The sequence below is a fragment of the Emys orbicularis genome, chromosome 3 (genome assembly GCF_028017835.1).
Source record: "Emys orbicularis isolate rEmyOrb1 chromosome 3, rEmyOrb1.hap1, whole genome shotgun sequence".
NCBI lineage: Eukaryota > Metazoa > Chordata > Testudines > Emydidae > Emys > Emys orbicularis.
Genome location: NC_088685.1, coordinates 92,763,511 through 92,775,858, shown reverse-complemented (window position 1 = coordinate 92,775,858; position 12,348 = coordinate 92,763,511). Strand labels below are relative to the sequence as shown.

General features: G+C 38.1%; 1 protein-coding gene across 2 annotated transcripts in view; it reads left to right on the top strand.

Annotated features, from left to right (window-relative positions):
- Window positions 1-8,791, top strand: part of GOPC (golgi associated PDZ and coiled-coil motif containing) — a 41,696-nt gene extending 32,905 nt beyond the window's left edge. For both annotated transcript variants that reach the window (XM_065401892.1, XM_065401893.1), the window contains 5 exons: window positions 1,214-1,379; window positions 5,306-5,401; window positions 7,063-7,227; window positions 7,966-8,146; window positions 8,673-8,791. In XM_065401892.1, coding sequence (XP_065257964.1) covers window positions 1,214-1,379; window positions 5,306-5,401; window positions 7,063-7,227; window positions 7,966-8,146; window positions 8,673-8,791 — 727 coding nt within the window. The remainder of the gene's footprint in view (window positions 1-1,213; window positions 1,380-5,305; window positions 5,402-7,062; window positions 7,228-7,965; window positions 8,147-8,672) is intronic.
- Window positions 8,792-12,348: the final 3,557 nt, after the last annotated feature.

Below are 12,348 nucleotides of genomic sequence, written 5' to 3'. Positions count from 1 at the left end.
AGGAATATGCATACTTCTGCCTAAGCCTTGAGCAGAATATTTCAGGTCAGGTTCCTGCCCCATGTAAGAAAAGCAAATGTCTGTTCTTCAGGGAGAGATAAAAGAAACCCTTCCGTCTCTCCCCATAGAACAAAAGTTTGTTTTCCTTAGCTCCATGAATGACCTAAGGTGACTACTTCGGTAATAGCCTAATTCCAAAGGTATATTTAAAGAACCAATATTTATTCCAAAATAAAAAGGGAATTTAAATGTAAAATCACGTCTTATTTATATTGTGGTAAAACTTAAAGGCTCCACTCAGGGACAGGACCCCATTTTGTTTACTCCTGTGCAAGCATTTAGGGAGACAGTGTCCCTAGTTCAAACAGCTTAAAATCTAAAAAGACAAAAATCCAGTGAAAGGTGTGGGAAGGGGATTGAACAGATAAACAGTAGTGAGAGTGATGATAGGGACACAATGTTAGTTCCATTTATCTTTCAAAATGTTTAGAAATTATCCCTTACTACCCCCTCTACAACGCTATTGTTAGTCCTCTTTTTGCATTTTATTTTTTACCCCTTGTCTGTTTTTTATTTCCCCAGTTCTTTGTTTTAAAAAGGATATTAAATTATCCTCTGTGCCAAAGTACCCCTCTATTATGATTTCACCCACTGTCCACTGAGACAGTCCTCCAAGGCTGCCCTCAGAAACAATTTGGGCCTCTTGGATTGGAGGGGGAACCCAGACAGTTTCTTTCTCTGCCATTACTGCAGCTCCAGCTGTTGCTAGATGATGTTTCTTGCCCAACACCCAGGGAAACGGTTGGGGGTTTCTACCCCAAATGGTTGCCTCCAGTGGGGGTTTGGGCCTCTGAGGCAGGGTCCAGAGTTGGAGGGCTTGATGGAAAGAGAGGATTTCACTAGATAGGGAAAATCTTGCAGTTACAGTTGATTTAAGCAAAAATCCTCACCTTACAAGCCATATATACCTGCTTCCAGGAACTGTGCTGGGTACCGTGAGGTAGGTACGTACAGCAATCCACAGTCCTGAAACTTTCAGTGAGTGCTGTGTGTGTACATGCTCAGCACTGTTGCAGTTGTGCTGGTTTGAGCACATGGGTGCAAGTTACAACACTGCAGTTCACTAAAGCAGATAAATTGTGAGTACCGAAATACCTCAATTTTCAGTTGTGATGTATTGTACACACTCTTTTTCTTCTTCCTCATTTTGTAGGGTCCAGCAGATTCAGTTACTAGGTCGAGATATGAAGGGTCCTGCTCATGATAAACTTTGGAACCAGCTAGAAGCAGAAATACACCTGCATCGTCACAAAACTGTTATTAGAGCATGTCGGGGTCGTAATGACCTGAAACGACCAATGCAAGCACCACCAGGGCATGTAAGATGAACTCTGATATTTCTTATCTTAGTGAGCCTGCCTTCCCCTATTTTCTCCACCAGTCCTTCACAGCTTTCCAGGGAGAACTAATATGTATAATCCTCCCTCTTCATGCTTGTTCTGCTGTAGTTTGTATTCCCTTGTATGTGATGATATAATCCCGAGTCATTATGGGGTGTTACATATATTACAGTGGATTAAAGTGTGGTTCTGTCTTGAATAGTGACTCTGCTATAATGGCCTGAGTTGTGCACCTGAAGCTTCCATTGATTTCCCTGGCAGTTATGGGTGCTCAGCCCTTCTGAAAATCAGACTACTTCTGTTTAGGTGTCAACTTATGGATTTAGGAGCCTAACTACAGGCACATAGGTTTCAAAATGTTGACTTAATAGTGTTCATTGTCAAAACATCTTTATTAGGGCTGTGAAGCGATTAAAAAATTAATCACGATTAATCGTGCAATTAAAAAAATTAATCGCGATTAATCGCACTGTTAATAATAGAATACCGTTTATTTCAGTATTTTTGATTGTTTTCTACATTTTCAAATATATTGATTTCAGTTACAACACAATACAAAGTGTACAATGCTCACTTTATATTCTTTTTATTACAAATATTTGCACTGTGAAAATGATAAACAAAAGAAATAGTATTTTTCAATTCACCTCATACAAGTACTGTAGTGTAATCTCTTTATCAATAAAGTGCAATTTACAAATGTAGAATTATGTACAAAAAATAACTGCATTCAAAAATAAAACAATGTAAAACTTTAGAGCCTACAAGGCCACTCAGTCCTACTTCAGCCAATTGCTCAGACAAACAAGTTTGTTTACATTTGCAGGAGATAATGCTGCCCGCTTCTTGTTTACAATGTCACCTGAAAGTGAGAACATGGCAGTGTTGTAGCTGGCGTCACAAGATATTTACATGCCAGATATGCTAAAGATTCATATGTCTCTTCATACTTCAACCACCATTCCAGAGGACATGTATCCATGCTGATGACGGGTTCTGCTCAAAAATAATCCAAAGCAGTGTGGACCGACGCATGTTCGTTTTCATCATCTGAGGCAGATGCCAACAGCAGAAGGTTGATTTTCTTTTTTGGTGGTTCGGGTTCTGTAGTTTCCGCATCAGAATGTTGCTCTTTTAAGACTTCTGAAAGCATGCTCCGCACCTCGTCTCTCTCAGATTTTGGAAGGCACTTCAGATTCTTAAACCTTGGGTCAAGTGCTGTAGCTATCTTTAGAAATCTCACATTGGTACCTTCTTTGCGTTTTGTCAAATCTGCAGCGAAAGTGTTCTTAAAATGAACATCATATGCTGAGTCATCATCCGAGGCTACTATAACATGAAATATGTGGCAGAATGCAGGTAAATTAGAGCTGGAGACATACAATACTCCCCCAAGGAATTCAGTCACAAATTTAATTACAGTAACTCTTTGCTTAACCTTGTAGTTATGTTCCTGAAAAATGCTACTTTAGGCAAATCCAATTTCCCCATAAGAATTAATGTAAATGGGGGGGGGGGTGTTGGTTATGTTCCAAATTTTTTTCGCCAGACAAAAGACTAATACACACACACACACACACACACACACACACACACACAGTATAAGTTTTAAACAATTTAATACAGTACACAGCAATGATGATTGTGAAGCTTGGTTGAGGTGGTGAAGTAAGAGGGTGGAATATTTCCCAGGGAATGCTTTACTGCTAAATGATGAACTAGCACTTGGCTGAGCCCTCAAGGGTTAATACATTGTTGTTAAATGTAGCTTCACACTCCACAAGGCAGCATGAATGGAGGGAGGGGAGATAGCATGGCAGAGTGAGACAGTGACACACACTGTGTGTGTGAGAGACTTGCATTGCCCTGTTAAGTACGCTGACCCCACTCTAAGTACATTGCCTTTTTAAGTAGATTAGCAAATTGAGACAGCAGCTGCAGTCAGCAAGCTCCCTCTGTGCTGAGCCCTGTCGTGTCCCCCCTCCCACTCTGGAGATAAGGAACAGAAGTGGGGGGACAGGAGTGGGGCAGGGAGACAGCCTGACATTAGCACCCCTCTTCCCCCCACTTCTGCACAGCAAGGAGGAGGCTCCTGGGAGCAGCTCCAAGGCAGAGGGCAGGAGCAGCACACGGCAGTGGGGGGAGGGACAGCTGAACTACCCGGCAATTGCTAGCCTGCTGGGCAGCTGCTGCACAGGGAACTTAGGGGAGTGGGGAGCTGATAGGGGGGCTGCCGATCCACCCTGGTTCTAAGCCCCCACCAGCTAGCTCCAACGGGCTGCTCTTCCTGCAAGCAGTGGACAAAGCAGGCGGCTGCCAAACAACTGTTATAAGGGAGCATTGCGCAACTTTAAACAAGCATGTTCTCCAATTGATCAGCAACGTAACAACGTTAACCGGGGCGACTTTAAGTGAGGAGTTAACTGTAAAGCATTATTTTTTTAACAAGCATCATCAGCATGGAAGCATGTCCTCTGGAATGGTGGCATACGAATGTTTAGCATATCTGGCATGTAAATAACTTGCAATGCTGGCTACAAAAGTGCCATGCGAATGCCTGTTCTCACTTTCTGGTGACATTGTAAATAAGAAGTGGGCAGTATTATCTCCCGTAAATGTAAACAAACTTGTTTGTCTTAGCGATTGGCTGAATGAGAGGTAGGACTGAGTGGACTTGTAGGCTCTAAAGTTTAGCATTGTTTTGTTTTTGAGTGTAGTTATGTAACAAAAAAAATCTACATGTGTAAGTTGCACTTTCATGATAAAGAGATTGCAGAACAGTACTTGTATGAGGTGAATTGAAAAATACTGTTTCTTTTATCATTTTTACAGTGCAAATATTTGTAATAAAAAATAATATAAAGTGAGCAGTGTACACTTTGTATTCTGTGTTGTAACTGAACTCAATATATTTGAAAATGTAGAAAAAACAGCCAAAAATATTTAATTTCAATTGGTATTCTATTGTTTAACAATGCGATTAAAACTGCTATTAATTGTGATATTTTTTTTTAATTGCGATTAATTTTTTTGAGTTAATCACATGAGTTAACTGCGATTAATCGACAGCCCTAATCTTTATAAAAAATCTGAATAACAAACTTAATTAGAGTTAGGGGTGAACTCAAATTCATGGTCAAAATTTTCAAAAGTGGCTTGTGATTTTGGGTGCCCCAACTGGATAAACCTTAAAGAATCCTGGTTTTTATAGAAAATACTCTTTGAAATAAAGCCTCTTAAAAGCATCTCAACTAAGTCACCTAAAATCACTCATTGCTTATAAAAATAGTCGGCCCTGTAGATTTTCGGTGCAGTTACTTTTTTTTTTTTCTCATAATGTGGGATAGCAACAACAAATTTAACAAAATATAACAGGAAAAGAAGTATCTTGATATATTCTGCTTTTGTGAGATTTTGAGATTGACTTTTGTTGTTGTTTCTTATATCCTGCTGGAATAAATTATCAGAAATGCTTGGGATTGTATACTGAATGTATTGACTGGATCACTGTAATAATTAAGGGATGGTTTCATACGTTTTTTAATTTCACCTGTGGTCAAAATATAGTTTCTAGTATTGAGTGGTAGACCCAACTAGCTTTCCAAACTAGTGACTTTTGTGTGGTCTGCCTCTTTTTTCTGGGGCTGACTTTTCTCCTCCATTTCTTGTTACCACAGAAACGCTACCTCCAATCAGGAGTGTAAGATGAGTGGGTCTCTCTTTTGTTTCCATCATCAGTTCTTCTTCACAGTTTGTCTGGCAAAGAATATTCTACGTTTGGGTTGGCTTGTACTAATGTCACTTATCTGCTGCTGTAAATATTCTCCTTCTGCACGTGAAAAAACAACCATAAAAGTACCTTTTAGTTCATATGTTTATATTTACTCTTTTTTATGTTAAACTAGGAACCAGATTCCTTAAAGAAGAGTCAAGGCGTTGGTCCAATCAGAAAAGTTCTCCTTGTTAAAGAAGACCATGAAGGACTAGGCATTTCAATCACAGTAATAAATACTTATATCTATTTTCCACCTTCTGTCTTCATTTACAGTTAACTTTTAGGTTATTGCTATAGCTGAGGGAGAATAGTTTAGGTGATACTGTAGCATGCAGTGATGCCAATTTTTGACATTTGGACAGATTGGAGTATTACAAGTTAAATAGTAATCTACTGGAAAAAACACTTAAATAGAACTGTTTTTATACACTGTTGTCTATGAACAACAAAAGTAGTTTGTACCATCACCATTCAGGTTTTATTCAATATAAGAATTTCTGTTGGAAATGTACAGAAATATTAACTTGAAACGTGAAGATATTAAATTTAGCAGGATTATTTTTATAAAATATAAGGAACAGTGAGTCTACTGCTTTTAATATCATCATCATTTCATGTGCATTAGACTGCATGTATAAACTAATGCAAATCATTTTGAGTTCTAGAATGTGCAAGATAGCTGAAAAAAATCTGAAACCTCAATTTTTTTTTTTAAACTTCTCACTTCAGAAACATGCATTTAAAAAACTCAATAATATTCCATTTCTGGGCCTAGGCTTTATATGCAGGTTAGTTAGTGGAGAATTCTGACAACCAATGAATATAATCTTGGCAAGCAAAGAGAAAAATGAGGTTTTATAATCGAAATGCCTCACCGAATCTTGGCATAGGCCAGCTTCTTCAAATTTCGGTGTCGACTTCATACATCCAAATAATAGTGGGCTGATTTTCAAAGGCTAACTTAGTGAATGCAGCAGGCAGGGCCGGCTCTAGGTTTTTTTGCCGCCCCAAGCTCAGGTGGGGCTGAGTTTGCAGGCAGCGCTGGAAGCGGAGGGAGTGATGTCACCTTCTCCCAGTGCCTGCAGGGGCTTTACCCTCTCCCCCGCCCTGCCGCGCAGAGAAGCCCCAATATAAGGGGTGGCACAAGGCAGCCCAGCAGCCAGTCCGCAGATGAGGTGGTGCAGCCCCGGCTCCCCAGCAGGACTCGCCCTCTCCTCCCCAGGTAGCGGCTGGGCCCTGGCAGCTCAGCATCCCGGGGCTGGGGCTTCCCCTTCCCGCTGCGGCTGGGGGCGCGGTGCCCTTGCCCCGTCTAAGTGGCGCAGCTCCGAGAGCGCAACTGCCCCGAAAAAAAAGGATGGCCGGAATGCCGCCTCTGGAAATGTGCCGCCCCAAGCACGTGCTTGCTTTGCTGGTGCCTAGAGCCGGTCCTGGCAGCAGGTGCCCAGTATCTTTGAAAGTCGGGTCACTTTGATTTAGATATCTAACTTTTAAGCAAGTGAGCTTGAAAATTCTGGCCATAGTGCATATATTTTATTGCATCCTGTAACTGCTAAGTAACTGGCACAGTGTCTAATGTATAAAAACATTTTTTTATTTTTACAATCTTGTTTCATCAATTTGTATATCTGATTTTAAATATTTTGTTTTCTGTTAATAATCAGAATTACCGCCATTCACTCTTTGAGTATATAACTCAGATTTGTTCACTTGTCTGGGGGCAGAGAGGGGGAATTAAAGGAATCATTAAATGAATTCTTTTCACCAAAGGTATACTGTCTAATTTTCTATTGTGAGAACTGAAACAAATACTTAAAAAGCTATCAAGATATTGCTTTCCTGCTAACAGCTATTTAAATAAATCCATCTTTTTCTTTTTTGTGGTGTTAGGGTGGGAAGGAGCACGGCGTTCCAATACTAATCTCTGAAATCCACCCTGGTCAGCCTGCTGACCGATGTGGAGGTCTGCATGTTGGAGATGCCATTCTAGCAGTAAATGGAGTGAATCTGAGAGATGCCAAACATAAAGAAGCAGTAACTATTCTTTCCCAGCAGGTAACTTATATTATCCATCACTATGTGGATATGTCTTCTTTCTTCTTACCTATTGAGTTGCTTGGCATTTTTAAATTTTCTTTCAACCCCAGCACTTGTGTTTAGATAGTGTTTCCTGCAGCTGTATCACCTATGTTTTTATGCTCTTAGATATTGCTTTGATGCGCTTAAGATAGGCTGGGTCAGTACTTAGATTGGAGCCTTCCATCTAAATGTGTAAAGAAGCATTATTGATTATTATTCTCTCAGTCAGTACTAAACTATTGAAACCATATTTTGTCCAAAACCTGAAATATTACTTTTATTGGAAACGTTGCCATGATTTCTCATGAAAATTGTAAGTTAGTCATCTCATGTCCCCATTCTCTGTGGGCTGGACTACATCTCCCATGATGCACCATGGCCTTCCTTGATGTACTTGCCTTTCCTCTCCAAATAATTAATAGATTTACTTAAATTCTTGGTAAACTTGTTCTTCACTAAGCATAAGTTTTGCAGACTTGGGATCATACACTATATTATTCATTCATAGCAAAAATGTTTAATCCCTACTTTAATGCAAATTTCAGTGCATCCTAAACTATAGAGCTATTATTGCACTTCGATGAGTAAGTGGTTAATTCATATATTTTCCCAAAGCATTTCAGATATTCAACAAAATATACTTGTTAGCAGTCCAGTTTAACCCCCTAGCCATTTTGTGAAATAAGTAACATGATAATCTTTATTGTATTCTAGAGAGGGGAGATTGAATTTGAAGTGGTGTATGTTGCTCCAGAGGTAGACTCAGATGACGAAAATGTAGAATATGAGGATGAAAGTGGACATCGCTATCGCTTGTATCTTGATGAATTGGAGGAAGGTGGAAATTCAGGTTCTAATAGGAAAAATGCAAGTGCAGCTGTCAAACCATCAGAAGGTAAAACTTCTTTTGCCTAAATGTTAAAAGCTGAAACTTCATTATACAAACCTGTTTGACTGGAATTAAGAATTTTTAATGAATTTCATATGCCATCATGCAGCCAACTCATCTGGCTTTGTTAGGTCTCTCTGAAGTTCCTCATTCAGTCGTCTTGGCTAGCCTAGATAAATCTGTATTATCTGCAGATTTTCACTTTCTCTTAACCATGTTCCCATGCGAAAATTGACTATTCCTACTTTTTGTTTTCTGACTCTTGTCCAGTCCTAATACATTGACAATTGGTTCTTCTTTGTCCACTGTTTTGTAGATGTGTTCAAATATTTCTTCTAGATTAGAGAAGCATGATTTTCCTTTACAGAAGCAGTGCAGATTTTCCTATCATATTATATTTATCTAGAAGTCTTTATAGTTCTATTTTTTAGTTATTTTAATGAGTTTTCCAGTTTCTGAAGTAAAGCTCATTGGTTTGTAATTCCTCAGATCACCTCAGCACCTGTTAAAAAAAAGTATTTGTAATTTGCAGTGTTTGATAAGAAACCAAGTGTTGATGGACATGAAAATGGAGACCTAGGAAATTCAGTTCAAACTCCCTTAGAAGAGACTGCACCCAAACTAGCTGATTCTGCTGAGTCCTTGCCCTAAAGAAATCGACTGGCCTGATCACTTCTTCAGGAAAGATGGATAATCAGTATATAGACTGTTCCAAATTTTATATACCATAGTAGGTTGTAAAAGGACTATTAAAAATCAAAGGAAACCTGTATTACTGTTGCCTGAAAAAAATGGCGGTTACCTCAGGGCTTCTTTGTGAGCAATTCATAACGTGTAAAGCTCTGTTCTTCTGTGACACACATTAGTTAACACATTGCATGTAAAATGGATTTTCCTTGAACTGTAAGCACCAAAGCATGTGGTTTCCAAAAGATAATCTTAATGCATTCAGCTTTGGATCCTATTGATGTCCTTGAAGGGTGTAGAATAAAATTGTAGCCAGCTTTATTTTGTTCCTTTGCCACTGAGTAAAAGCAAAGAATTAACAGCACTTTGATCCAAACTAACCTTTAACTGTTAAAAAGGGGAGAAGTGAATATTTACCACTGCATCCCTGAATTTTCCATTTAGGTTTTTTGAGCTACAATTAAAGAAGGGGGGCGGGGAGGAAAAGGGGGAACAAAAAATGTCATGACTCAGATTTTCACATAATAGCAAAAAGCAAATGTTTTAGTTTAAGAAAACAAAAGTGGAAAGAACAACTGTTGAGTATTGTAAATTCTGATCTCCCAATACACAATCATTTTACATCTGAGGAGATTTTCAGCATTATTTAATTTCTTTAAACAATTTATTGCCAATCAATGCTGCACTTAAAATATTCTCCAAAAATATTTAAACAGAGCACTGTTCTATTTGTTTTTTAAATGCAAAATTAGTGTAAAAATAGCTTAATGCTTGTTCAGAATTATGTCTGCCCTTGTGCATTGTATCTGAGCATCATACAGTCAGTATTCGTTATTGAATGTATACTGTTAGAACTGATATGACGTAGTTTTATACATTGAGTTGTTCATCATGGGCTTGATCCTATGAGATGCTGAGTACTTTTGGATGGGTACTGAACACGCTCAATTCCCATTGAAATTATCTTTAAATCAAAGGGAGTTGAAGCCATGCCATATCTCGCAGCAGGTGCTCAGGGCCATGAAGTATCTGGTCCTAAATGGTATGACGGTTCTGTTAGCCTATAGCATTTTAATTGTTACTGTTTAAATGAAATACTGTTGCCTTCCAAGAGCAGTTATATCCTAAAATAGATAATTGATGTACATCTAAAGGCCCAAGGCATGTTTGGAAAATGGTGAAGTTAATGGTGGTTTTCTTGGCTAGTTTCTCATGCTGTATCTATAGAAATTTTAGTGAAACACAATATGCTCCATATGCAAACTATAAAAAAGTGTAATAGCTTTTATTAACCCAGGATAAAGCACGAAATGCCTGCTCTCCTATTTACTGCTATGCAGACTGTTAAACTGTAATGTGAAAAGATGAGATTTTGTATTTTGAGAGTGAAACTAATGTGAAATAACAGCTTTGCAAATGTTACTGTATTGATGTACATAAATAGAGAAAAAATCTCTAAGGCCTTTAGAGGAATATCAATTAATCTAATGTTTAATGTTCTAAACATTTGATGTAGAACACAGTTACTTATCCCTCTTAGGAGCACTATATATATGTTTATAGAGATATCTTTAAAATGTATATACTTTATTCAAAGATTTTGCTATGTATAAAACCTTTAACTGTTGCTCTTTTCATGAATTTTTGTGCATGGTTCCATTCACTCAAAAAGCTGTTTCATTTACAGACAATTTTTTTTGTGGTAAAGCATATTAAAATACTCTATAATATTGCCTCTAAGCATATGTTAATATTTAAAAAATAGGGCTGAATTCATAAGAAACATATCACCAGTTGCTTATGAAGGCATCTTTCTACGCATCTGAAGCTCCATGTATTACATGAATTGTTCAGGTGCATTTTAGCAGATGAAGTCATTGCTGTAATGTTGCATCCAGACATTCATTGTGTCATATCTACTGTCATTCCAGTAAGGTGTACTCTGAAGCTGAGTGTAGCATGGAGCTCATTGTATTTCTCTGTCAGAGAAGGCAGTTCAGTTTTCACTTTTCTGGTATTCCCTCTCTGTTTGAAGACGTTAGACATGGCCTTCTGTCATGTCTAGGGAAGCTGCATAGGGATATTTATCTGTGGGAAAGAGGAAGTCCCTTCACCCCCTTGAAGCACCTAGAATCTTCCATTTCAAATACTTTCGGCCACGTCCAGTTTGAGGTTGGACATGGTTGCTGAAATTGTTTTCCTTCCATCACCACTCTGTTTGCCTGCTGCTTTGATCATCCTGTGGGTGAGATCAGTGATAGAAGTGGTGTACTGGCTGGGAAGATGACCAGCATTGACAAATTAATGCCAAAATTCCCCCCTGTCAGTTTTTCTGACCTTTGTTTGGGAAGCCCTGAGTTGGACAATATTGCTAGGACTTTCTGTGAAAGGATAGTGTGGTTGTACTCCATACTTCCTGCTATAACACTGCAGATTTATTGTTGGGATAGTGAAACTATTAGAAGTTCTTTTTTAAGGCGACAGTAGTTTAACAACAAGTTGCAATATCTAAATGCAATCTATAAATACGTTACTCTGTTTTGCCAATAACTGGAACACTCAAACCCACTGGTTCCCAGGGGTTGATTGAGTTAGTCATGAAGAGTTTCCAAGGAAAGTAAGATTTTCATTTTTTATTTTAAAAAAAGTATAGAACATTGTTTACTTGTATATATTTTACTTCAGATAATAAAACAAAGCTCTTAAGAGAATAGAGTGCAGCTTTGTGTGGATAAGTCCTTGGCCATATTTTTAAAATCTTCAGTGGAATAGCTATCTCTTGGTTTTTTAAAGGTGAATGGAGTTTGAAGGGATGTGGGACCACTGCTTACTAACAAACAAGCTTGATGGCAGTAAAGTAACTTGGGTCATAAATTGTGTTTTGTATTTCCGTGGTAGAAGTGTATTTACTACAGTGGAGAGGGTTTGTATGTATCTCAAACTTACCACAGATGTGTTGATAATGGATATGGTGAGCAATATTCAGATGTTATTTATTGTATAATCTGTCCAAACACCCTTCCATCTTGGGTTAGTCTCATATCTGTGGAAGGTGTAACATTTCGCAACAATTGTATTATACCTAGTTAAGCTGAGTTTCATATTTTTTTATTAGCCTGTAAATAAAGATGGGATCTTATGCATTACAATGGTTTCTGTTCCTAATTTACAATTAACATTTGAGGTTTTCTCTGTTTTATTTATAAAATGTGAATAGGCAGCAAACAGCATACGTGATCTGCTTCTGCTAAATTTATTGTTTTACATCCAAATACAGAGTATCAAGCACAAAAGACATTGACAAAAATCAAACTCCTTAACATAAAGATTAAAGCTAATCCAATCTTGGTCAGTGAGGTGTAACAGCAAATTAAAGAAAAAGGGAGATGGAGGTGTAGGAGACCTCTAAAAAATAATTAAATTTGGGAGATGTTTCTTGTTGCAGTTTTTCTATACGGGGATGGGGGAACAATCTGATAAACACAAAGTGTTCGGTTATAATGCTATAAACATCTCATAGC